Below are 26,732 nucleotides of genomic sequence, written 5' to 3'. Positions count from 1 at the left end.
TGATGATAATAAAAACATTTAATTGTGATGAGGCAACATAAACCTGTTACAGAGCCCTTTTCAATGTAGGGCTATCAAGTAGCTTATATAGGCCTATCTACCTCCATGAATTGATGAAAGTCATTCTGATTATTATTTACTGTATGATGATTTGATTTTTTTTTTATTATGTTGAGATTTTGTTTTACGAATGGCTGTCTACAGCTCAGACAGTCTATATAGGGATATTAGTACCAATATTCTGGACTAACGTGGTTGTAAAGTCTGGGTGAGCAAGGGGAGGGGTTGCAGGGAGGGATAGCTAGGAGCGTCAGCTCGGCAGTCGCAGCATCCATCCACCCCACTCCTACCCGTCGCATAGAACAGCCCATTTTAATGTTGCCATCATCATAGGACGAGTGCGGTAAGCGAGGAATCGTTTCAGCATGTAGACCCAAATTCTTGCTCACCAATTGGAGCTTATGCTGTATTATCAATTAGACGAAAAAATTACAGCAACGAGAATAATTGGGACCAACGACCAGAATAACAGTAAAATAGCTACCTGCGGTCCTTAACCGTTAATTTATGCAAACACGCTAATATCTGCCTTCCATCAAATAATTTTATTCCGCATTAGAGGAATTCCACATAGATGTCTGCACAATTCTGTGCTATACATTGTTATTTCCTGACCAGAAACAACAGATGGAACATCACGTCGGTATAGTCTACATCCTTCAAACGTTTTTGTCTGTCGGATATGAAGTGAATATAAAAGTAAAGCACATTGGATTTCCTGTTTTTCTAAACTCTCCTTTGACGTCCTTGGACATGGCCGGGTGAGTATTTTTATCTCAGTTCAATGGTGGTCTATCATTATGGTGGACTAAGGATAATATGGCATCAAAATGCCTCATGATATTGGAGTGACCTGTGAAAATGGCGAATATTTGCACCATGTATTAGACCTAGGCCTATTATTATAGCCTATACCTTTCTCGGTAGAACACTAGTATTGATAGCAGTCATCCAAAATATTATGGTACAGGTAAGCTATAATAATGACATAAAATGTATTCATGAATCCAATATAGTGAATTGGCTACGTTACCTTTATCAATACGAGATGCTATAAAACATTTATTTGTCAGTTATTACAGGTAATTATAATTTATTACCGAGTAGACTATGTAGGCTACATTAATGTTGTGGGCAACAGGAATAGATTATTATTCATAGTAGGGCAGCACTGCCATCTGGAATATATAAAATCCCGATTTGGCGTATTCTGGGTATTGGGTATGGGCCTACCGGCCACTTCTATGATTTATATGAGTATGCCGTTATTTTATGTCTGAATGAGTCAAATCCGTGCACAGAGATAAATTATTCGGCAAATGAGCCAGTCAACACGGTTATAACCTTGTAGTAGGCCAGCTCACAGATGAAATGTAGCACATTCACTCGGGCAAAATTGTATAATTTTCCCACCATAAAGAAACACTATGTTCCAATCGTATTTTTCCATGAGCTGCAATTCCTCTGAAATCTGTTGCCTCGAAAATATGTTCTCATTCGTATTAGGCCCATCATATCCCCATTCACCTCTGGAAAAACAATTATAAAAATAATGAATATAAGGAAAGGTGTTATTTCCCTACTTTGGTGTGCATTTCTATCGTAAGGGATGGATATCGCTGACATAAGAGAGAATTTGTGCAGACCAAGGTTAACACTGATATCTGAAGGTTACAAGTAAAGGGCATGGTGGATTTTGACAATGTACTAAAACATGCTCCGTCTTGCAAGGGAAATTGAGGATTTGTTAAATTATGATATATAAACACATATGTTTCCATTCACTTTTTGATACTGTGGAAATATAAAAACATCTTAATAAAGCCTAATGCTTCGTGCCACGATGGAGGCAATTTTCGCCTCGCATTACTCGGAGGAGAGTATCCTCTGTATCCCAGATCGCTGAGCATCATGGCTGTGCGCGTCACCTTGGTAAAAGCCCATTCTAGACATGGATTGGCTATTTCCATACGAGCGTCACGACGCTCGTTTAGGAGACTGTACTGTGATAACAAATATATTCTGGAAATGTGTTTAACCTTAAAAATGTTTTTTGGATTTTGATGATTCCTGGGCCCATATAGCAAGTATGGGTGGAATAGCATAAAGGGAATGCAATTCACTGTTTGAAGATGAGGAGGAGAGGGGTTATTATGCGAAGGTCATTATACAATACTCAGAAAAGTGTAGGTCTGATGCATTACCTAAACGCTTGTAAAATTCATGAGACAAAATAATCAGATAATTCCATGCACACGAATGCCTATAAAACATTGAATAGGGCCTAAAACGTATTAAATCATAAGGAAATGTACACATTTCTTTGTAATGATTACAATTTGATGCTACGATTCAAGGATGTAACTTAGAGTCATAGATAAATAACATTATGAAGATATTGTATATTTGCATGGGTTTTCATCCCAATGCCTTTCTCCTCCTATTTTTAGTATGAACATTCATTACGGTTAAGTATGTCCCCCTGATCAGAGAGCCAACCCGCTACTAAGCAGTTAGAGACGCCATAACATCCTAAATCAATAAACTAAAAATCAATAGACTTTTTATAAATAAATTATGTCTGTTTTTTTGTTTCGTTTGATTTGTGTCCCAGTGAGGGAGGGGGTGGGATTGCAGCAACTCCTATTGGATCATTAATAATTCTCTTTGGTGCAAATTACAGATCACATTTTTATGACAGAGTGAAAACCTGTCAAGATGCTGAAAACCTTACAATCTGAGAGTTCTTTTCAGACTTGGGTTTATAGTAGCAAATGTTGACAACTCAACATCTAGATAGGGTTTAATGATGTAAGAATATTCCCTACAAAACCCATCTTCTCCATCTTCTCCAGCCTTTAGGTGAATCCTACACTGCACCTGCCAAAGCATCTTTCTCTTCACCTCCAAACGCTTGAGCTCTTCTTTCTGTTTCTCTCCTTACAAATATCTGTTTCTATGGATTGGTATCCCCCTTATCATTTTGTTTGATTCTCTTTTCTCTTCTGGGGTTGTGAGACAGACCAGATTAAGGTCTTTGGTGGAATAAACCACCGACAAATCACACAACAAAAACATTTCCAAATGTTCTTCCACACATGCCCTGATATGGAGAATCATAGAAGGGGCAAAGGAGGGAGTGGCATGGGGGAACATTAATCTAAAAATCACATAGTCAAGCATTTCCTACCCTGGCCTATCCTGGCCTACCCTGGCCCTTTCAAAGAAGTCCATCAGAGAATCATTGTTTTTTGAAGAATCAATACACTTCTATTACCACACATTATCATGGGGGACTTAGCCAATAGTTCGGTGGAGTTCAAACCCAAGAAGCGAGGTAGTGGAGGGGAAACAGAGGTCAACCATGCAGGGGACTTTGGGGCCACCCTGGAGGACCTGCGGGACCTTATGGAGCTGAGAGGTGCAGAGGCCATTCAGAAGATCCAGGAGAACTACACGGACACAGAGGGCCTCTGTCAGAGACTGAAGACCTCCCCAGCCGATGGTGAGAGTCTCACTCAGACACACCACTCTCAGTGACATTCTTCACTGGAAACATACAATGCACTTTATTAGTCTACCTTACTAATCAAATTCAAACCAATAGGTCAAATCAACTGGATTTTTTATGAACAACCAGTTGATGATATTTTATGCTATAGCGCCACTGCCATCATGTTTGCATAGATGGTTTCTACCAGATGTCCTCATTTGTACTGTCCTCATCCGCCTGGTTTTCTATCTGTATTTGTGCATTCCCAACTCAGTCTGCCCGAACAGGCTTTCATGTTATGTTGCTAAGCTACAAAAGCATCAGTAATCTGGTGGGTGTGAGGCAGAGAGACAGACACCTCCTCTCATTCATCATGGCCTCCTGCAGCAAACATAAAATAGGCCTGAGGAGAGATGCTCAAACCACTATATGAGCGGTTAATGTTTTCAGCATATTGCTTTATTTTCACCATTATAGTTTAAAATTATGTAATTGGTCACTTTTTAGATGATGTTAAATTATACAAGCGCCTATGATTCAACAATATCTGCACACTTTTATGATGATTACAAAACTATTTTTATAATTCAGTAGAGATAAATGTAGGCTGTTTCAGTTAGAGAGATGAAGGGGAATTTGTTCATGAACCTTTCATTACCATGGCAACTGTGAGAATATTGTCTGAATGAGTAAAATGTGACTTTTCACAGAGAGTCAGATTAATTATTAATTTGCATATTTCATCGCCCTGAAATGTTCCTACTCACGTGTCTTTTTATCACCAGATTCACACATCATTTCTGAACTCGGTTGAGAGAGAGAGAGAGAGAGAGAGAGAGAGAGAGAGAGAGAGAGAGAGAGACTAGGTTGACAGTAGCAGCAGGTGATGTTTGGCAGGGGAGGACATGAGGTGGGTGTGCCAGAGCACACACCCCACAGAGAAGCAGACACACACTGACTTAGCCATCTGTGCCATTCCCACCCCATCTATCTCATTCTACTAAAAGAGCACCCAGTGTCAACACTCAAACATTTATATGTCCGTTATATGATTCATGTGAGTGAGTCTGTAGCAATGTATTTTACAGAAGTAATTGAAAGATGGTTATGCTGTGTTTTGTCTGCTCTAATGTAGACATTTTGAAAGCATTTTATTTGAATGCTCTGTCATAATGCCTACACAAGGCTGTAAGAAACATGGCCTAAACTGTAACTATCTCAAGTTCTATGACCATGTCCTATATAATGTAATGACTGTTTATGACAACAGTATTTCACATGGCCAGTTTCTAATATGAACCTATTATGAAGTGTTACAGACTAATTTTCATGGCAGAGACCTGCAATTTGACAAATGTTTGGTCGTAAGTAGGCATCCTGATAGAACATCCAAATAACGTTTCACTCTACAGTAATCTTCAACAGTTCCTTAGCTACCCACTTACCTACTGAATTCACACAAGAATCTGATACCCTCTAATAGTGTTTTAAATTAAATCCAGCGAGGTGGATGAAGGGATGCCATGCACCATGTTCAGTAGCAGCATTCCCTGTCCTCTTTAGGCCTATCGGACAACCCGTCAGACCTAGAGAAGCGTGGTCAGGTGTTTGGCCAGAACTTTATCCCTCCTAAGAAGGCCAAGTCGTTCCTGGAGCTGGTCTGGGAGGCCCTACAGGATGTAACTCTTATCATCCTAGAGATAGCTGCCATCATCTCCCTCGCACTGTCCTTCTACCAACCGCCTGGAGAGGAGAGCGAAGGTAGGTGTGACTGACTGTCCAGGTATCAGACTTTGGCCTTCCGCATGCCTTAATAAAGCATTCATTAGCCCTCTGAGCTAAAGCCTAGGCATTAGCTATGGGAGTTAACTGAGAGAACTGAAAACCTGTGTTAAGGTAACTCATCAGGTGAGCGGAGTTCCCTCTTCCCTCACTTCACTGCCATATCTCTCTTTCTCTTTCTTTCTCTCTCTCTCTCTCTCTCTCTCTCTCTCTCTCTCTCTCTCTCTCTCTCTCTCTCTCTCTCTCTCTCTCTCTCTCTTTGCCCTGTCTCTCACCTCCTTTCTTTCTCTCTCTGCTCTATCTTTCTTCCTATTTCTCTCTCTGCAGCGTGTGGGAATGTGGCATCCGGTGCAGAGGACGAGGGCGAGGCAGAGGCTGGCTGGATTGAGGGCGCGGCCATCTTGCTGTCTGTCGTCTGTGTAGTGCTGGTGACAGCCTTTAACGACTGGAGCAAGGAGAAGCAGTTCCGGGGGCTGCAGACCCGCATTGAGCAGGAGCAGCGATTTGCCGTGGTGCGGAATGGCACCGTCATCCAGATCCCTGTGGCTGAAATGGTGGTTGGGGATGTGGCCCAAATCAAATACGGTCAGTCCAGGATCAGGAGAAGTCCCCTGATGTAGTATACCTGGTTGGACTATCTATGTAGCTACCTGTGTATAATGCATTTGTAGTTCCTTTGACTGTATCTTAACGAAGGTCTATTAAGAATCAAACATTCATAACAGCTCAACCATAAATGCATAAATAATACTTTAAACCTATCTGGTTTTGTGTAGATTTCTATTAAGCAGTCATAACGATGTTTGGATCCTTATAATTCCTTATAGATCCTTATAAGTCTCTGGTCCCTTGTCTCCTCCTGCTTCCACTCCCACACAGGTGATCTCCTGCCTGCTGATGGGATACTGATACAGGGTAACGACCTGAAGATCGATGAGAGCTCGCTGACCGGAGAGTCTGACCATGTAAAAAAGTCTGTTGACAAGGACCCAATGTTGCTGTCTGGTGAGTTGTTTGCATATAATACAGTAGTCATGTTACAGTCGGGCAAAAGAGGCCATGCCAGGGGTGTTTGCCTCTGTGCATTATGTGTGTGTGTGTGTGTGTGTGTGTGTGTGTGTGTGTGTGTGTGTGTGTGTGTGTGTGTGTGTGTGTGTGTGTGTGTGTGTGTGTGTGTGTGTGTGTGTGTGTGTGTGTGTGTGTCCAACGCAAAATCACACTCATCTGACTGTAAGCAAGCTTATAGCCTACTGCTCCAAGAGAGGGCAAAGAGGGGTAGGCTATCAGCTGATCACAGAGATAGTACCATTATGTAAACCAGCTAGTAAGCTAGCTACCTAGTTAGCTATGCTGTTGAAACAACCTAACTAGTCTTTGACCCGTGATTGGAGTTTGTTGTGCTGCTGACACCTGCCTCTTAAGCCTACTAACAAATTTAAACCTTCCCTATTACTGGCCGTGATATGACACATGCAACTCAAAACAGAGCCACTACTTACACTACCGTTGGGCGCCGGTAGCTTCTGCCTCCAGGATGAGTGCTGTCAGTGGGCAGAGGAGCAGGGGAGGGCGACTTTGTGTCTCTGTGTGCTGGCTGCAGTGCCGAGAGGGGAAATCTCATTGCCTCTCCCAGTGAGAGAGCGACTCCTCCCTGTTCCCTGGAGCCTGACAGGGCTAATCGGATTGTAGCCCCTGGTCAGCATCCTGAGCACCGGGTCATGAATCCATTAGACCCACAGGGGACCCTCACTCATCCTCTACCCAATAATGATACTCGGAACTGGACTCTACTACTCACTCCATAGGTCCACTAGGCTAGGTCTATGCAGAGATCTAAAATAATCATGCTGTTGTGATGGTGATGTAGCAGCCTAATCCACATTGGTGATGGAGCAGAAGATCAAATATTGAAAGTATTCAGCTGCAGGTTCAGAAACATGTATGATGTGATTTCATCAATCAATATACACAATTCCCTTTTGTTATCATTGATTGTTTTTTTCCCCAGTATCTGTCACACTTACCTCTCGAGGTGCACATACATCACTTGATGTTTAGGCCACCACACATTGGATGAATGCAAACTCTGTAAATGCTGTGGAATTTTTTATTTTTTCATTTGATTTATTTCACCTTTATTTAATCAGGTAGGCCAGTTGAGAACAAGTTCTCATTTACAACTGAAACCTGGCCAAGATAAATCAAAGCAGTGAGACAAAAACAACAACAGAGTTACACATGGGATAAACAAACGTATAGTCAATAACACAATAGAACAATCTGTATACAGTGTGTGCAAATGAAGTAAGGCGGTAAGGCAATAAAGAGGCTAAGAGTGGCGAAGTAATTACAGTTTAGCAATTTATACTGGAGTGATATATGTGCAGATGATGATGTGCAAGTAGAATACTGGTGTGCAAAAGAGCAGAAAAACAAAAACAAAAATGGGGATGAGGTAGGTAGTTGGTTGGATGGATGGGCTATTTACAGATGGGCTGTGTACAGCTGCAGTGATCGGTAAGCTGCTCTGACAGCTAACGCTGAAAGCTAGTGAGGGAGATATAAGACTCCAACTTCAGTGATTTTTGCAATTCGTTCCAGTCATTGGCAGCAGAGAACTGGAAGGAAAGGCGGACAAATTAGGTCTTGGCTTTGGGGATGACCAGTGAAATATACCTACTGGAGCGTGTGCTACGGGTGGGTGTTGTTATGGTGACCAGTGAGCTGAGATAAGGCAGAGCTATACCTAGCAAAGACTTATAGATGACATCGAGCCAGTGGGTTTGGCAACGAATATGTAGCGAGGACCAGCCAACGAGAGCATACAGGTCGCAGTGGTGGGTAGTATATGGGGATTTGGTGACAAAACGGATGGCACTGTGATAGACGGCATCCAATTTGCTAAGTAGAGTGTTGGAGGCTATTTTGTAAATGACATCGCCGAAGTCAAGGATCGGTAGGATAGTCAGTTTTACGAGGGTACGTTTGGCAGCATGAGTGAAGGAGGCTTTGTTTGCGAAATAGGAAGCTGATTCTAGCTTTAACTTTGGATTGGAGATGCTTAATGTGAGTCTGGAAGGAGAGTTTACAGTCTAGCCAGACACCTAGGTATTTGTAGATGTCCACATATTCTAAGTCAGAACCGTGATGTAAGTTGGGCGGGCAGGTGCGGACAGCGATCAGCTGAAGAGCATGCATTTAGTTTTACTAGCATTTAAGAGCATTTGGAGGCCACGGAAGGAGTGTTGTATGTCGTTGAAGCTCGTTTGGAGGTTTGTTAACACAGTGTCCAAAGAAGGGCCAGATGTATACAGAATGGTGTCGTCTGCGTAGAGGTGGATCAAATAATCACCCGCAGCAAGAGCGACATCATAGATATATACAGAAAAAAGAGTCTGCCCGAGAATTGAACCCTGTAGAGACTGCCAGAGGTCCGGACAACAGGCCCTCTGATTTGACACACTGAACTCTATCTGAGAAGTAGTTAGTGAACAGGCGAGGCAGTCATTAGAGAAACCAAGGCTGCTGAGTCTGCCGATAAGAATGTATCAGTTCCAGTTGAAATACATTCACTTTACTTGTTATAACCATTTACATGCTGTGGTTTAGTGCACAGGTTTATAACAGTCCCAAGCCATTACATATGTAAGCAATCATCAACATCAAACATATTTAGCAGTATTCTGAGTTATTCCGCTCCCTGGCATTAGGCAGTGTGAACAGTGTTATTGAACAACCCTTGGTCTCTTGTGATAAAGTATTTTAATTAATGGGAACATAATGGAGCTCTGCTGTACAAAAGTAATTAGATCACCGTTCAGTAGGAGAAACAGAGGAAAGTGACCTTACTCAGTGATTAAAAACACAAACTACAGTAGCTCCAGAATGTAATTGGTGAGTGTAATTATGCGTTGCCTCTGGATTCCAACCTGCCTTCCCAAATGCACACCACACTCAAGCCAACCATGCAAAACTCTAGAACAAGAGTCGAGCTTGTCACTCCAGGAATGAGAATTGGCTTTTAGGTCTCAGCGAAGATGACGTCACTGTGTAATGTGAACTTAGCAGTCCACTATGTCTACATCATAGAAATAAACTACTAAATAATAATTTTTCCACAATAAACTTATTTGAACAGCATATTGATTGCAAATAATATTAATGGAAATTCTCCCTTCTGTTTGAGTTGCGACATGATTAATACAGTGCATTCGGAAGTATTCAGACCCCTTCACTTTTTACACATTTTGTTATGTTACAGCCTTATTCTAAAATGTATTAAAAAAATGTTCCCCTCATCAATCTAAGCACAATACCCCATAATGGCAAAGCAAATTTATTCAAAATAAAAACAGAAATACCTTATTTAAATAAGTATTCAGACCCTTTGCTATGAGTCTCGAAATTGAGCTCAGTTGCATCCTGTGATGTCCTTGAGAGTCCTTGAGATTATCCTTGAGATGTTTCTACATCTTCATTGGAGTCCACCTGTGGTAAATTCAATTGATTGGACATGAGGTCCCACAGTTGATAGTGCATGACAGAGCAAAAACCAAGCCATGAGGTCAAAGGAATTGTCCGTAGGGCTCCGAGACAGGATTGTATAAAGGCACAGATCTGGGGAAGGGTACAAACAATTTCTGCAGCATTGAAGGTCTCCAAGAACACAGTGGCCTCCATCATTCTTAAATGGAAGAAGTTTGGAACCATAAAGACTCTTCCTAGAGCTGGCCGCCTGGCCAAACTGACCAACGAAAGACGGAAGGCACTCTTCAGTAAAAGGCACATGACAGCTCACTTGGTGTTTGCCGAAAGGCACCTAAATAGTCTCAGACCATGAGGAACAAGATTCTCTGTTCTGATGAAACCAAGATGGAACTCTTTGGCCTGAATGCCAAGCGTCACATCTGGAGGAAACCAGGCACCATCCCTACAGTGAAGCATGGTGGTGGAAGCATCAAGCTATGTGTGTGTGTGTGTGTGTGGGGGGGGGGGGGTTAGTGGCAGGGACTGCAAGACTAGTCAGGATCAAGGGAGAGATAAAAGAGATCCTTGATGAAAACCATCCAACAGGACAACGGCCCTAAGCACATAGCCAAGACAACGCAGGAGTGACTTCGGACAAGTCTCTGAATGTCCTTGAGTGGCCCAGCCAGAGCGTGGACTTGCACCCGATCAAACATCTCTGGAGAGACCTGAAAATAGCTGTGCAGCGATGCTCCCCATCCAACCTGACAGAGCTTGAGAGGATCTGCAGAGAAGAATGGGAGAAACTCCCCAAATACAGGTGTGCCAAGCTTGTAGCGTCATACCCAAGAAGACTCGAAGCTGTAAACGCTGGCAAAGGTCCTTCAACAAAGTACTGAGTAAAGGTTCTGAATGCTTATGTAAATGTGATGTTTCCGGGGGGGGTTTTTGGCAAAAGTTGGCACAAATTTCTAAAAACCTGTTTTTGCTTTCTCATTATGGGGTGTGCAGATTGCTGAGGGAAAAACAAACAAATAATTTTATACATTTTATAATACGGCTGTAACGTTACAAAAATGTGGAAAAAGTGAAGGGTTATTCCCATGTCTATTTAGGAATTTCATCTTTGTATCCCTTTAGGAACTCATGTGATGGAAGGCTCAGGAAAGATGCTAGTTACTGCTGTGGGGATCAACTCTCAAACTGGAATCATCTTCACTCTACTGGGGGCTGGAGAGGGGGAGGGGGAGGATGAGAAGAAAGACAAGAAAGGTAAGATAATAAGACAGACTGAAGGTGTAATGTCATTAAGATGTTCGGTATAATTTTTGTGAGTATGAAGCAAATATAGTACATTTGAAACACAATACATATACCAGGGATGCTTCAAATGGATATGAAGAGTTTCATTCCAAAACGCTATATATCCATTTTCAGAAATGTTAGTAAATTTGTTTTTTTGAAGAACTTATTAAAAGTGATTGGTGTGTTTTTTTCCATATCTAATCATGGCATGTTCAATGACAGACAGGTATTTGTTAAAAATCTATCAATTGATGGTTTTATTTTAGAGAGACAATCACATTTTGTTGCAAAATTAGATATATCCTCCTCTCTCTCAGAGACAAAAGTAGCAGTGCTGTACAAATTATACATTTGTGACATACATTTTTGTTATATATTTTAAACTGTATCAATACAGTAATATGAGATCTGTGTTCTTGTCAAAAGTAGTGCGCTATTTAGGGAATAGGGTGCCATTTGGGATGAGGCCAAACTCTAACCAAAGACTATAGCCTCAGGCTATAGTTGAATTTATATATGAGTTGAATTTATATGTTAATTATACAGGATATGAACATTCCATTCCAGCTAAGCAATGGATATACAGTGGAAGTTAGCCAAATACATTTAAACTCAGTTTTTCACAATTCCTGACATTTAATCATCCTAGTAACAATTCCATGTCTTAGGTCAGATCACCGCTTTATTTTAAGACTGTGAAATGTCAGAATAATAGTAGAGAGAATTATTTATTTCAGCTTTCATTTCTTTCATCACAGTCCCTGTGGGTCAGAAGTTTACATACACTCAATTAGTATTTGGTAACATTGCCTTTAAATTGTTTAACTTGGGTCAAACGTTTTGGGTTGCCTTCCACAAGCTTCCCACAATAAGTTGGGTGAATTTTGGCCCATTCCTCCTGACAGAGCTGGTGTAACTGAGTCAGCTTTGCAGGCCTCCTTGCTAGCACACGCTTTTTCAGTTCTGCCCACAAATTTTCTATAGGATTGATGTCAGGGCTTTGTGATGGCCACTCCAATACCTTGTCTTTGTTGTCCTTAAGCCATTTTGCCACAACTTTGGAAGTATGCTTGGGGTCATTGTCCATTTGGAAGACCCACTTCCGACCAAGCTTTAACTTCCTGACTGATGTCTTGAGATGTTGCTTCAATATATCCACATAATTTTCCTGCCTCATGATGCAATCTATTTTGTGAAGTGCACCAGTCACTCCTGCAGCAAAGCACCCCCACAACATGATGCTGTCACCCCCGTGCTTCACGGTTGGGATGGTGTTCTTCGGCTTGCAAGCCTCCCCCTTATTCCTCCAAACATAACGATTGTCATTATGGCCAAACAGTTATATTTTTGTTTCATCAGACCAGAGGACATTTCTCCAAAAAGTACAATCTTTATCCCCATGTGCAGTTGGAAACCGTAGTCTGGCTTTTTTATGGTGGTTTTGGAGCAGTGGCTCCTTCCTTGCTGAGCGGCCTTTCAGGTAATGTCGATATAGGACTCGTTTTACTGTGGATATAGTTACTTTTGTACCTGCTTCCTCCAGCATCTTCACAAGGTCCTTTGCTGTTGTTCTGGGATTGATTTGCACTTTTTGCACAAAAGTACGTTCATCTCTAGGAGACAGAATGCGTCTCCTTCCTGAGCGGTATGACGGCTGCGTGGTCCCATGGTGTTTATACTTGCGCACTGTTGTTTGTACAGATGAACGTGGTACCTTCAGGTGTTTGGAAATTGCTCCCAAGGATGAAGAAGACTTGTGGAGGTCCACAATTTATTTGTAGAAAGTAGATGTCCTAACCGACTTGCCAAAACTATAGTTTGTTAAAACCTTTCAGTGATACCCATCCCGGATCCGGGAGCATCCTCATCAAAAAAGCTGACTAGCATAGCCTAGCGGGACAGTGATATCATATAATATAATTTCATGAAATCACAAGTCCAATACAGCAAATGAAAGATAAACATCTTGTGAATCCAGCCATCATTTCCGATTTTTAAAATGTTTTACAGTGAAAATACAATATGTATTTATATTAGCTAACCACAATAGCCAAACACACAACGCCATGTTTTCACCATGTTTCCACCGCATAGGTAGCTTTCACAAAACCCAGAAATAGAGATACAATTAATCACTAACCTTAAACAACTTCATCAGATGACAGTCTTATAACATCATGTTATACAATACATTTATGTTTTGTTCGAAAATGTGCATATTTAGAGCTGCAAATCGTGGTTATACATTGTGAATACGTAGCAACAATTCACCAGAATGTCCAGAGATATTTTGGACACTCACCTAATCTGACCAAAGAACTCATCATAAACTTTACATAAAAATACTTGTTGTATGGCAAATGAAAGATACACTGGTTCTTAATGCAACCGCTGTGTTAGATTTAAAAAAATAACTTTACCACAACATACAGCATGCGTTATTGTGCGACAGCGCTCACCTATTCTCCGCCATGTTAAAGTCAACATATTACACAGAAATACGAAAAAAAAAACTTTTTTTATTTATTTATTTCACCTTTATTTAACCAGGTAGGCTAGTTGAGAACAGGTTCTCATTTGCAACTGCGACCTGGCCAAGATAAAGCATAGCAGTGTGAACAGACAACAACACAGAGTTACACATGGAGTAAACAATAAACAAGTCAATAACATGGTAGAAAAAAAAAGAGAATCTATATACAATGTGTGCAAAAAGCATGAGGTAGGCAATAAATCGAGTAATTACAATTTAGCAGATTAACACTGGAGTGATAAATCATCAGATGATCATGTGCAAGAAGAGATACTGGTGTGCAAAAGAGCAGAAAAGTAAATAAATAAAAGCAGTATGGGGGGTGAGGTAGGTAAATTGGGTGGGTAGTTTACAGATGGACTATGTACAACTGCAGCGATCGGTTAGCTGCTCAGATAGCAGATTTTTAAAGTTGTTGAGGGAGATAAAAGTCTCCAACTTCAGAGATTTTTGCAATTCGTTCCAGTCGCAGGCAGCAGAGAACTGGAAGGAAAGGCGTCCAAATGAGGTTTTGGCTTTAGGGATGATCAGTGAGATATACCTGCTGGAGCGCGTGCTACGGGTGGGTGTAGCCATCGTGACCAGTGAACTGAGATAAGGCGGCACTTTACCTAGCATAGCCTTGTAGATGACCTGGAGCCAGTGGGTCTGACGACGAACATGTAGCGAGGGCCAGCCGACTAGGGCATACAGATCGCAGTGGTGGGTCGTATAAGGTGCTTTAGTAACAAAACGGATGGCACTGTGATAAACTGCATCCAGTTTGCTGAGTAGAGTATTGGAAGCTATTTTGTAGATGACATCGCCGAAGTCGAGGATCAGTAGGATAGTCAGTTTTACTAGGGTAAGTTTGGCGACGTGAGTGAAGGAGGCTTTTTTGCTGAATAGAACGCCGACTCTAGATTTGATTTTGGATTGGAGATGTTTGATATGAGTCTGGAAGGAGAGTTTGCAGTCTAGCCAGACACCTAGGTACTTATAGATGTCCACATATTCTAGGTCGGAACCGTCCAGGGTGGTGATGCTAGTCGGGCGTGCGGGTGCAGGCAGCGAACGGTTGAAAAGCATGCATTTGGTTTTACTTGCGTTTAAGAGCAGTTGGAGGCCACGGAAGGAGTGTTGTATGGCATTGAAGCTCGTTTGGAGGTTAGATAGCACAGTGTCCAAGGAAGGGCCGGAAGTATACAGAATGGTGTCGTCTGCATAGAGGTGGATCAGGGAATCGCCCGCAGCAAGAGCAACATCATTGATGTATACAGAGAAAAGAGTCGGCCCGAGAATTGAACCCTGTGGTACCCCCATAGAGACTGCCAGAGGACCGGACAACATGCCCTCCGATTTGACACACTGAACTCTGTCTGCAAAGTAGTTGGTGAACCAGGCAAGGCAGTCATTAGAAAAACCGAGGCTACTGAGTCTGCCGATAAGAATATGGTGATTGACAGAGTCGAAAGCCTTGGCCAGGTCGATGAAGACGGCTGCACAGTAATGTCTTTTATCGATGGCGGTTATGACATCGTTTAGTACCTTGAGCGTGGCTGAGGTGCACCCGTGACCGGCTCGGAAACCGGATTGCACAGCGGAGAAGGTACGGTGGGATTCGAGATGGTCAGTGATCTGTTTGTTGACTTGGCTTTCGAAGACCTTAGATAGGCAGGGCAGGATGGATATAGGTCTGTAACAGTTTGGGTCCAGGGTGTCTCCCCCTTTGAAGAGGGGGATGACCGCGGCAGCTTTCCAATCCTTGGGGATCTCAGATGATACGAAGGAGAGGTTGAACAGGCTGGTAATAGGGGGTGCGACAATGGCGGCGGACAGTAAGGGGGTCCAGAAATAGGGGGTCCAGATTGTCAAGCCCAGCTGATTTGTATGGGTCCAGGTTTTCCAGCTCTTTCAGAACATCTGCTATCTGGATATGGGTAAAGGAGAATCTGGGGAGGCTTGGGCGAGTAGCAGCGGGGGGGGGCGGGGCTGTTTGCCAAGGTTGGAGTCGCCAGGAGGAAGGCATGGCCAGCCATTGAGAAATGTTTGTTGAAGTTTTCGATTATCACGGACTTATCAGTGGTGACCGTGTTACCTAGCCTCAGTGAAGTGGGCAGCTGGGAGGAGGTGCTCTTGTTTTCCATGGACTATACAGTATCCCAGAACTTTTTGGAGTTAGAGCTACAGGATGCAAATTTCTGCTTGAAAAAGCTGGCCTTTGCTTTCCTGACTGACTGCGTGTATTGGTTCCTGACTTCCCTGAACAGTTGCATATCGCGGGGGCTCTTCGATGCTATTGCAGTTCGCCACAGGATGTTTTTGTGCTGGTCGAGGGCAGTCAGGTCTGGAGTGAACCAAGGGCTATATCTGTTCTTGGTTCTGCATTTTTTGAACGGAGCATGCTTGTCTAATATGGTGAGGAAGTAACTTTTAAAGAATGACCAGGCATCCTCAACTGACGGGATGAGGTCAATATCCTTCCAGGGTACCCGGGCCAGGTCGATTAGAAAGGCCTGCTCGCAGAAGTGTTTTAGGGAGCGTTTGACAGTGATGAGGGGTGGTCGTTTGGCCGCGGACCCGTGGCGGATACAGGCAATGAGGCAGTGATCGCTGAGATCTTGATTGAAGACAACAGAGGTGTATTTGGAGGGCAAGTTGGTCAGGATAATGTCTATTAGGGTGCCCATGTTTACGGATTTAGGGTTGTACCTGGTGGGTTCCTTGATGATTTGTGTGAGATTGAGGGCATCAAGCTTAGATTGTAGGACTGCCGGGGTGTTAAGCACATCCCAGTTTAGGTCACCTAACAGAACAAACTCTGAAGCTAGATGGGGAGCGATCAGTTCACAGATGGTGTCCAGGGCACAGCTGGGAGCTGAGGGGGGTCGGTAGCAGGCGGCAACAGTGAGAGACTTATTTCTGGAGAGATTAATTTTTAAAATTAGAAGTTCGAACTGTTTGGGCATAGACCTGGAAAGTATGACAGAACTTTGCAGGCTATCTCTGCAGTAGATTGCAACTCCTCCCCCTTTGTCAGTTCTATCTTGACGGAAAGTGTTATAGTTGGGTATGGAAATCTCAGAATTTTTGGTGGCCTTCCTAAGCCAGGATTCGGAAACGGCAAGGACATCAGGGTTGGCAGAGTGTGCTAAAGCGGTGAGTAAGGCAAACTTAGGGAGGAGGCTTCTGATGTTGACATGCATAAGGCCAAGGTTTTTTCGATCACAGAAGTCAACAAATGAGGGTGACTGGGGACATGCAGGGCCTGGGTTTACCTCCACATCACCCGAGGAACAGAGGAGTAGTAGGATGAGGGTGCGGCTAAAGGCTATCCAAACTGGTCGCCTAGAGCGTTGGGGACAAGGAATAAAAGGAGCAGATTTATGGGCGTGGTAGAATATATTCTGGGCATAATGTGCAGACCAGGGTATGGTGGGGCACGGGTACAGCGGAGGCAAGCCCAGGCACTGGGTGATGATAAGAGAAGTTGTATCTCTGGACATGCTGGTCTCAATGGGTGAGGTCACCGCATGTGTGGGGGGTGGGACAAAGGAGGTATCAGAGGTACGGAGAGTGGAACTACGGGGTCCATTGCAAACCAAAACAATGATAACTAGCCTGAACAACAGTATGCACGGCATATTGATATTTGAGAGAGACATACAATAAGGCATAAAGTGATTGCAGGTCTTGATTGGGAGAGCTAGCTAAAACAACAGGTGAGATAACAGCAGCTAGTCAGCTAACACAGCAACAGCAGGTAAAAATGGAGACGACCAGGCAGAGAGGGTCGGATTAACTACACACAGATCCTGAGTTAAAGCACAGAGCCGACAGATAAAACACAAATAAACGGAATGGAGTACCGTGAATTAATGGACAGTCAAGCAGGCATCAGCTATGTAGCCGAGTGATCATAGTGTCCAGGGGGCAGCCGTAGATGGAGCAGTGAGGCCTCCACTAAGCTAGCCCGCAGCGTTTAAAGTTAGTAGCCCGGGGGGGTGGTCTGCTCAGACGGAGGGGGTCTGCTCAGACGGAGGCCGGTTGAGGGCACAGCGGATGGGGTGTTCGTCTGCAGACCAGACGTGGTCGTGTCGACAGAGAATCCAAGCCGGATGGCGGTGGCGAAAGAGAGGTTGTGAATTGTAGAATTGTGTATGCTAACTGGTGCTAGCTTCGTGATTCAGACAGCTAGTCATGGGTAGCAAGCTAGCAGAAGATGGAGGTCTGTTTTTAGCCACGCCGTGCAATTCCGTCGGTAGATTAGTGGGGTTCCGTGTGGTAGAGGGGACCAATCCAATTGTCAAAATAGTTATAGTGGCCTAAGAAGATTGTTCGATAGACCTGTTCAGATAGCAGCCGATATGCTCAAGACAGCTAACGATTAGCGGGCCGCAGTTAGCATATGGACGTTCAGGTTACGTCGCGATGGAGGGGCCAGTTGAAATACTCCCTCGGGCAGATAACGTCGGTATCCCAGTCGTGAAGGCCCGGAGGGGCTCCGCATCGGCAGTAAAACGGGTCCGGATAGGTGATTGTAGCCCAGGAGTGGCTGACGGAACTCTTCAGCTGGCTAGCTCCGGGATAATTGGTGTTTGCTCCGGAATTGATGTTAGCCAATAGTCACTCGGATAGCAGCTAAAGGATAGCTGATAAGCGCTAGCTGTGGTTAGCTGAACTACTAACGTTAGCTTGTGAGCTGGCTAACTTCTGGCTAGCTTCTGTTGTAGATTTCGGATACGAGGTGAATAATACTTTTGAGGAAAAAAAAACAGATCCGCACCACATTTGGTGAGGTGGGTTGCAGGAGAGTGTTTTGAAGTTGAGTTTTTAAGAAGAAAAAAATATATATATAAAAAGATATGCGAAGAAAAATATATAAAATATATATACACGGGGCAAGACGAGGACAAAGGACATCTGACTGCTACGCCATCTTAGATATGACATCCTAAATGTTGTCTTACTTTTGCTGTTCTTCCATCAGAGTGTTGTGCAAGGAGTCCTAGGTCCAGAATAAATCGTTGTTTGGTTTTAAAATGTCAATTTCTTCTGTCGAATTAGCAACTTTGGCTAGCCATGTCGAGCTCACGTGTCCATCATCTCTTGACGCATGGAACGAAAAATTCAAAAATTCCCAATAAACGTTGAATAAACTGATCAAACTCGGTTGAAAAATCCTACTTTATGATGTTTTTCTGATATGTATCAAATAAAATCAGAGCCGGAGCAATTTGCCGTGTATACCGAACCCTTTTCAGAAGACAATGTGAGGTTCCCCCTCGCGCCGTCGAAAACTGACAAAAGAGCTGACCTGCCACTCCAAAAGCTCTTATTCGGCCTCACATCAAGCTAGACACCCCATTCAACATTCTACTGCCTGTTGACATCTAGTGGAAGGCGTATGAAGTGCATACAGATCCATAAATAAAAGCCAGTTGAATATGCAGGCCCTGACACAGAGCCTCGTTTTCAAATTTTTCACTTCCTGTATGGAAGTTTGCTGCCAAATGAGTTCTGTTTTACTCACAGATATAACTCAAACAGTTTTAGAAACTTCAGAGTGTTTTCTATCCAATAGTAATAATAATATGCATATTGTATGATCTAGAACAGAGTACGAGGCCGTTTAATTTGGGCACGATTTTTTCCAAAGTGAAAACAGCGCCTCCCTATTCACAAGAAGTTTTAACAAGACATTTTTGGAGTGGTTGAAAAACAAGTTTTAATGACTCCAACCTAAGTGTATGTAAACTTCCAACTTCAACTGTATATCGTTTTGCAACAAAACTAATTTTAATACACATCTAAAATATATGAACAAAAATATGAGACCAGTGATATTTTACACACCCATAAGCATTCCCTTCTGATGAAAAAACACAAATGTAAAAAATCAGTGCATATAATGTTTTGGAAAGGAACTTTTCATATATACATGGATGTATTTACATATGATTGACTCACAATTTCTGTTTCTTATACTATATATACACAGACAGATGTATATAAGTATCATGCATTGGCAGTTTCAATAGGTGTGTTGAAGAGATGCTCCATTAAGTTAAGCTGTGTCATTCAAGGCCTGATGTTACTTCTGCTTATGAGAAAGAGAGAGCAAAGCATCTCTGAACTGTACAGTGTGCATTTACAGTACATGGGCAGAGACTTTTCTCCCTGTCTCCCTCTCCTTGATATGAAGAGTGGTAGCTAGCTGCTTAATAATTATATCTAAAAGCATAGGAGTATGCAAAGCAATCAATACTTGAATGGAAAGGGGGAGAGCAAGATGGAGATGGGGTTACACAGAGGGGGAAGCCTCTGGTTAGGACGAAGCTTCACAATGAAGACCACAGAAAGACATGATGCAATGGTTTACTTATTTGCTGCTCCTGAGGTCTCATACATTCATTTTTTTTCATTCCTTGTTTGTTGTTTCTGTTGCTCATCCTTTTTACTGTTTTGATTGTTTTTGTCTCTTAATTTGATAAAATCTCTTATTGTCCCTGTCCCTATCTCAAATCCCAAACCACTATCTCATCAGAGGGCAATAATACCCCTGCAGTCGAAGCAAAACAGATCAGCATCACGAATGGTAGGTGTTTCCCCTACTAGACTAGTTAGATTGGTGAAGGGGTTTGCTAGAGATATTCCATGGGACTCCCATGGGAGATTGTGGACCCCTAATGTAATTGGGAAAAAAAGAACAAACTGTAAAATATTTTGAAAATTAAGTTTAACATGTTGATATAAGTCATGGCGATTTCTTCACACGTTTCTGTCACTTTCATTTTGTCTATTCATTTTCCCATTCGATTTTTACTCCTTTAGGGGGGTTAAAATTGGAGCAATGTTTGCCTCCCATACAGCAATATGCCAGTGTCACATTCAGCTGTATCAGTCTAGATATTTGTCTCTCTCTCGCCTAATCACAGGCAAGCAAGATGGGACACTGGAAAACAATCAGAACAAAGGTAAGAAACAGGGGGATTCCAAGGCAGAGGAATCATCCATCATTTCAAGTAGGCTACTTTATGTTAATCCTTTGGGGAACTATGCAAACAACAGATGGCATGAGGTAATAATTTATACAAAATATTTTCAAACATTTTACTTATCAAATAAGATGGAAGCAATATCTTGATTTATGTTGAAAACATATTACCTGTACATTTGATAATAATGGGTTGTATGTATACAGCCCTTTTCATTAGGTCTCATAAGTGCTTTACATCCTGTTACAGTTGCACACTGTAGCTGTAGAACCCACCATGGCAGCCATTTTGTGCCGAAACGCCCACTACACCTCTTGGCTTTTCTCTAACCGTCCTAACCACTCCCTAACTTTGTGACAACCCCCAACCTTAGCCAAGAAACAGGATGAGGCTGTTGCCATGGAGATGCAGCCCCTGAAGAGCGCTGAAGGTGGGGAGGTGGAAGCGGAGAAGAAAAAGGGCAACGTGCCTAAAAAAGAGAAGTCTGTGCTCCAGGGCAAACTCACTAAACTGGCCGTGCAGATCGGGAAGGCAGGTGAGGGCTGACTCTAAACGTTCAGCGTTCATAATCAATTTTTTGCTGGCCTGCTTGTTCACTCTGACTTGACCTGTGTATGCACAAGGTTGCCTAGCAGTGCATTCTCTACTACCGACAAACTCCTCACATTGTTCTTTGATCTAAGTAGCCATGTCTGTGTGTCTGTCTGTCCTCTTCCTCAGGTCTGGTCATGTCAGCCATCACAGTGATCATCCTGGTGATGTACTTTGTGATTGAGACCTTTGTGGTGCAGGGCCGGGAGTGGCTCACTGAGTGTACCCCCGTCTATGTGCAGTACTTTGTCAAGTTCTTCATCATCGGCGTCACAGTGCTGGTGGTGGCTGTGCCTGAGGGGCTGCCACTGGCTGTTACTATATCACTGGCCTACTCTGTCAAGGTAAGGGTAATAAACTGTGTGTGTGTGTGTGTGTGTGCGTGCGTGCGTGCTTGTGTGTGCGTGCGTTTGTGTGTGCGTGCGTGCGTGCTTGTGTGTGCGTGCGCGCTGCTGTAGACATTATGTGACAATCATGTTAAATCGTGTTTTTGCTCGAATATCCCCCATATGGCAAAATCAAGGCACGATTACACTATACTATATATTGTACATGCAGCTGAATTGTATTGTAGTATCTCAGGTGGAGGCCTAACAGTAAGATCCCTCTCCGTCTGTTTCCCCCTCCTTCCCTGTAGAAAATGATGAAGGACAATAACTTGGTGCGCCACCTGGATGCCTGTGAAACCATGGGCAATGCCACGGCCATCTGCTCCGACAAGACAGGCACCCTCACAACCAACCGAATGACCGTGGTGCAGGCCTATGCGGGCGACCAGCACTTCCACAAGGTCCCACACCCTGACCAGATGAATCCTAAAGTGCTGGACACGCTTGTCAACGCCATAGCTGTCAACAGCGCCTACACCTCCAAGATTATGGTGAGAGGGTGGATTATGAAAGATAGATAGATACCTGCACATTGTTGAATGCTCCCATATTTATATTGTGGATAATGTCTGCAATGCGGAATGGTAAAGGGACACAACATTATCTTTTCTGGTTATTTTCTGGTTAACTGGCAAAGACATTTACATCTTTATTGGCCATTTGGATGGAAATTTATTTTGTTCATGTTAAAAACTTTTTTGGGCTGCAAGCCCGATGTCGGGCACAATATGACAACAGCCAGGCCAAGTGCAGGGAGCGAAATTCAAAATATATTTTTTAGAAATATTTAACTTTCACACATTAACAAGTCCAATTGTAACGGCTGTCGTAGTCGTTCTCCTCCTCAGACGAGGAGGAGCATGGATCGGACCAAGATGCGGATTGGTAAGTATTCATATTTTAATGGGAAAACAACAAACACTACAAAATACAACAACCAACAAACGTGACTAACCTGAAACAGTCCTGTGTGGCCCAAACACTGACACAGGAACAAACACCCACAAAACACAAGTGAAACCCTGGCTGCCTTAGTATGACTCTCAATCAGGGACAACGATTCACAGCTGTCTCTGATTGAGAATCATACCAGGCCGAACACAAAATCCCAACATAGAAAATCAAACCTAGACCAACCCACCCAACTCACGCCCTGACCAACTAAAACAAATACATAACAAAGGAAAACAGGTCAGGAACGTGACAGAACCCCCCCCTTAAGGTGCGAACTCCGGGCGCACCAGCACAAAGTCTAGGGGAGGGTCTGGGTGGGCGTCTATCCACGGTGGCGGCTCTGGCGCTGGTCGTGGTCCCTACCCCACCATAGTCAACCCCCGCTTCCGTGGCCTCCTCCCAATATTCACCCTCCATGTCAATCCCACTATTCCAAAGGGCAGTAACAGACTGAGGGGTAGCACCTGACCGAGGGGTAGCACCTGACCGAGGGGTAGCACCTGACCGAGGGGTAGCACCTGACCGAGGGGTAGCACCTGACCGAGGGGTAGCACCTGACCGAGGGGTAGCACCTGACCGAGGGGTAGCACCTGACCAAGGGGTAGTACCTGACTAAGGGGCAGCACCGGACTAAGGGGCAGCACCAGGATAAGGGGCAGCACCAGGATAAGGGGCAGCACCAGGATAAGGGGCAGCACCAGGACTGAGGGATGGCAGCTCCGGACTGAGGGATGGCAGCTCCGGACTGAGGGATGGCAGCTCCGGACTGAGTGCCAGCTCCGGACTGAGTGGCAGCTCCGGACTGGAGGGCAGCTCATGACTGGAGGGCAGCTCATGACTGGAGGGCAGCTCATGACTGGAGGGCAGCTCTGGCAGCTCCTGACTGGCTGGCGGCTCTGGCAGCTCCTGACTGTCTGGCGGCTCTGGCAGCTCCTGACTGTCTGGCGGCTCTGGCAGCTCCTGAATGTCTGGCGGCTCTGGCAGCTCCTGACTGTCTGGCGGCTCTGGCAGCTCCTGACTGGCTGGCGTCTCTGGCAGCTCCTGACTGGCGGGCGGCTCTGGCGGCTCCTGACTGACGGACGGCTCTGGCGGCTCCTGACTGACGGACGGCTCTAATGGCTCGGGACAGACGGGCGGCTCTAATGGCTCGTGGCAGACGGATGGCTCAGATGGCGCTGGGCAGACGGATGGCTCAGACGGCGCTGGGCAGACGGATGGCTCAGACGGCGCTGGGCAGACGGATGGCTCAGACGGCGCTGGGCAGACGGAGGGCTCAGACGGCGCTGGGCAGACGAATGGCTCAGACGGCGCTGGGCAGACGGATGGCTCAGACGGCGCTGGGCAGACGAGCAGTGCAGGCGGCGTTGGGCAGACGGACGACTCTGACCCGCTGAGGCGCACAGTAGGCCTGGTGCGTGGTGCCGGAACTGGTGGTACCGGACTGGAGACACGCACCTCAAGGCTAGTGCGGGGAGCAGGAACAGGGCACACTGGACTCTCGATGTGCACTATAGGCCTGGTGCGTGGTACCGGCACTGATGGTACCGGGCTGAGGGCACGCACCTCAGGGCGAGTGCGGAGAGAAGGAACAGTGCGTACAGGGCTCTCAGGACGCACAGGAAGCTTGGTGCGTGGTGCCGGAACTGGAGGCACTGGGCTGGAGACACGCACCACAGGGAGAGTGCGTGGAGGAGGAACAGGGCTCTGGAAACGCACTGGAAGCCTGGTGCGTGGAGTAGGCACTGGTGGTACTGGGCTGGGGCGGGGAGGTGGCGCCGGAAATACCGGACCGTGCAGGCGTACTGGCTCCCTTGAGCATTGAGCTTGCCCAACCTTACCTGGCTGAATGCTCCCCGTCGCCCGACCAATGCGGGGAGGTGGAATAACCCGCACCGGGCTATGTAGGCGAACCGGGGACACCATGCGTAAAGCTGGTGCCATGTAAGCCGGCCCAAGGAGACGTACTGGAGGCCATATATGAAGAGCCGGCTTCATGGCACTTGGCTTAATGCCCAATCTAGCCCTCCCAGTGCGGGGAGGTGGAATAACCCGCACCGGGCTATGAACACGTACAGGAGACACCGTGCGCTCTACTGCGTAACACGGTGTCTGCCCGTACTCCCGCTCTCCACGGTTAGCCTGGGAAGTGGGCGCAGGTCTCCTACCTGCCCTCGGCCCACTACCTCTTAGCCCCCCACCCAAGACATTTTTGGGTGAGCCTCTCGGGCTTCCAGCCGCTCTGCCTTGCTTTCGCCTCATAATATCTCCTCTCCGCTTTCGCTGCCTCCAGCTCCGCTTTGGGGCGGCGACACTCCACTGACTCTGCCCAGGGTCCTTTACCGTCTAGGATTTCCTCCCAAGTCCATTCCTCTTTTCCCCATTGCTGTTGTTCTTGCCTTCCTTCTCCAATCCGCTTGGTCCTGTTATGGTGGGTGTTTCTGTAACGGCTGTCGTAGTCGTTTTCCTCCTCAGACGAGGAGGAGCATGGATCGGACCAAGATGCGGATTGGTAAGTATTCATATTTTAATGGGAAAACAACAAACACTACAAAATACAACAACCAACAAACGTGACTAACCTGAAACAGTCCTGTGTGGCCCAAACACTGACACAGGAACAAACACCCACAAAACACAAGTGAAACCCTGGCTGCCTTAGTATGACTCTCAATCAGGGACAACGATTCACAGCTGTCTCTGATTGAGAATCATACCAGGCCGAACACAAAATCCCAACATAGAAAATCAAACCTAGACCAACCCACCCAACTCAAGCCCTGACCAACTAAAACAAATACATAACAAAGGAAAACAGGTCAGGAACGTGACACCAATACAGCAAATGAAAGATACACATCTTTTGAATCCAGCCAACATGTCCGATTTTTAAAATGTTTTACAGCGAAAACACCACGTATATTTATGTTAGCTCACCACCAAATACAAAAAAGCACAGACATTTTTCACAGCACAGGTAGCTTGCACAAAACCAACCTAACTAACCAAGAAACAACTTCATCAGATGACAGTCTTATAACATGTTATACAATAAATCAATGTTTTGTTTCGAAAAATGTGCATATTTCAGGTATAAATCATAGTTTTACATTGCACCTGCAATCACAAATAGCACCGAAGCAGCTAGAACTATTACAGAGACCAAATTGAAATACCTAAATACTCATCATAAAACATTTATGAAAAATACATGTTGTACAGCAAATGAAAGACAAACATCTTGTGAATCCAGCCAATATTTCCGATTATTTAAGTGTTTTACAGCGAAAACACAATATAGCATTATATTAGCTTACTACAATAGCCAACCACACAACAGCATTGATTCAAGCCAACAGTAGCGATAACGAATAAACCAGCAAAAGATGTTAATTTTTTCACTAACCTTCTCAAACTTCATCAGATGACAGTCCTATAACATCATATTACACAATACATATATGGTTTGTTCGAAAATGTGCATATTTAGCGGCACAAATCGTGGTTATACAATGTGAATACGTAGGCAAAATGCAATAAAAATGTCCGGAGAAATCTTGGAGAGGCACCTAATCTAATCAAATAACTATTCATAAACTTTACTAAAAAATACATGTTGGACAGCAAATTAAAGATAGCTTAGTTCTTAATGCAATCGCCGTGTTAGAATTCTAAAAATAACTTCAGTACGAGATCCAGCTTACGTTACAGCGAGACAACGCCCAAAATCAAAGCGGAAAACACAACAACACATTTTCGACAGAAATAGGAAATAACATCATAAATGGGTCCTACTTTTGCTGATCTTCCATCAGAATCTTGCACAAGTGGTCCTTTGTCCAGAACAATCGTTGTTTGGTTTTAGAATGTCCTTTTCCTCTCTCGATTTAGCAAGCAAAACTAGCTAAGTGACACGAAGCTGTCCATCGTCAACAAACGCAGAGAACGGAACACGCCAAAACTCGCGAAAAAAATTCAATAATCTGATTAACCTCTACAGAGTACCTAACCCGGATCCGGGAGCACCCCCCACACCCCCCACACTGATTAGCATCGCTAGCATAGCGTCACAATTAAATAGTAGCATCTAAATATCATTAAATCACAAGTCCAAGACACCCAATGAAAGACACAGATCTTGTGAATAAAACCACCATTTCAGATTTTTTAAATGTTTTACAGGG

The 26,732-nt window shown here is 44.3% G+C and overlaps 1 protein-coding gene across 8 annotated transcripts in view; it reads left to right on the top strand.

The window, feature by feature from the left end:
- Positions 1–311: 311 nt before the first annotated feature.
- The window catches only part of LOC129860913 (plasma membrane calcium-transporting ATPase 3-like), a 50,676-nt gene continuing 24,255 nt past the window's right edge, over positions 312–26,732 (top strand). For 3 of the 8 annotated variants that reach the window (XM_055931829.1, XM_055931827.1, XM_055931832.1), the window contains exons 1-10: positions 313–821; positions 2,916–3,565; positions 5,117–5,314; positions 5,663–5,920; positions 6,215–6,340; positions 10,943–11,074; positions 20,558–20,596; positions 20,991–21,152; positions 21,338–21,552; positions 21,846–22,088. In XM_055931829.1, coding sequence (XP_055787804.1) covers positions 3,349–3,565; positions 5,117–5,314; positions 5,663–5,920; positions 6,215–6,340; positions 10,943–11,074; positions 20,558–20,596; positions 20,991–21,152; positions 21,338–21,552; positions 21,846–22,088 — 1,590 coding nt within the window. In that variant the 5' untranslated portion in view covers positions 313–821; positions 2,916–3,348. Of the gene's footprint in view, positions 822–2,915; positions 3,566–5,116; positions 5,315–5,662; positions 5,921–6,214; positions 6,341–10,942; positions 11,075–20,166; positions 20,218–20,557; positions 20,597–20,990; positions 21,153–21,337; positions 21,553–21,845; positions 22,089–26,732 lie in introns of all 8 variants that reach the window. The other 5 variants (XM_055931831.1, XM_055931830.1, XM_055931828.1 and 2 more) reach the window with 3 other exon arrangements.

This window comes from Salvelinus fontinalis, chromosome 8, assembly GCF_029448725.1.
Source record: "Salvelinus fontinalis isolate EN_2023a chromosome 8, ASM2944872v1, whole genome shotgun sequence".
In the NCBI taxonomy this organism is placed as follows: Eukaryota; Metazoa; Chordata; class Actinopteri; order Salmoniformes; family Salmonidae; genus Salvelinus; species Salvelinus fontinalis.
The sequence above is the reverse complement of the archived record's forward strand: the minus strand, read 5'-3'. Positions and strand labels throughout refer to the sequence as shown.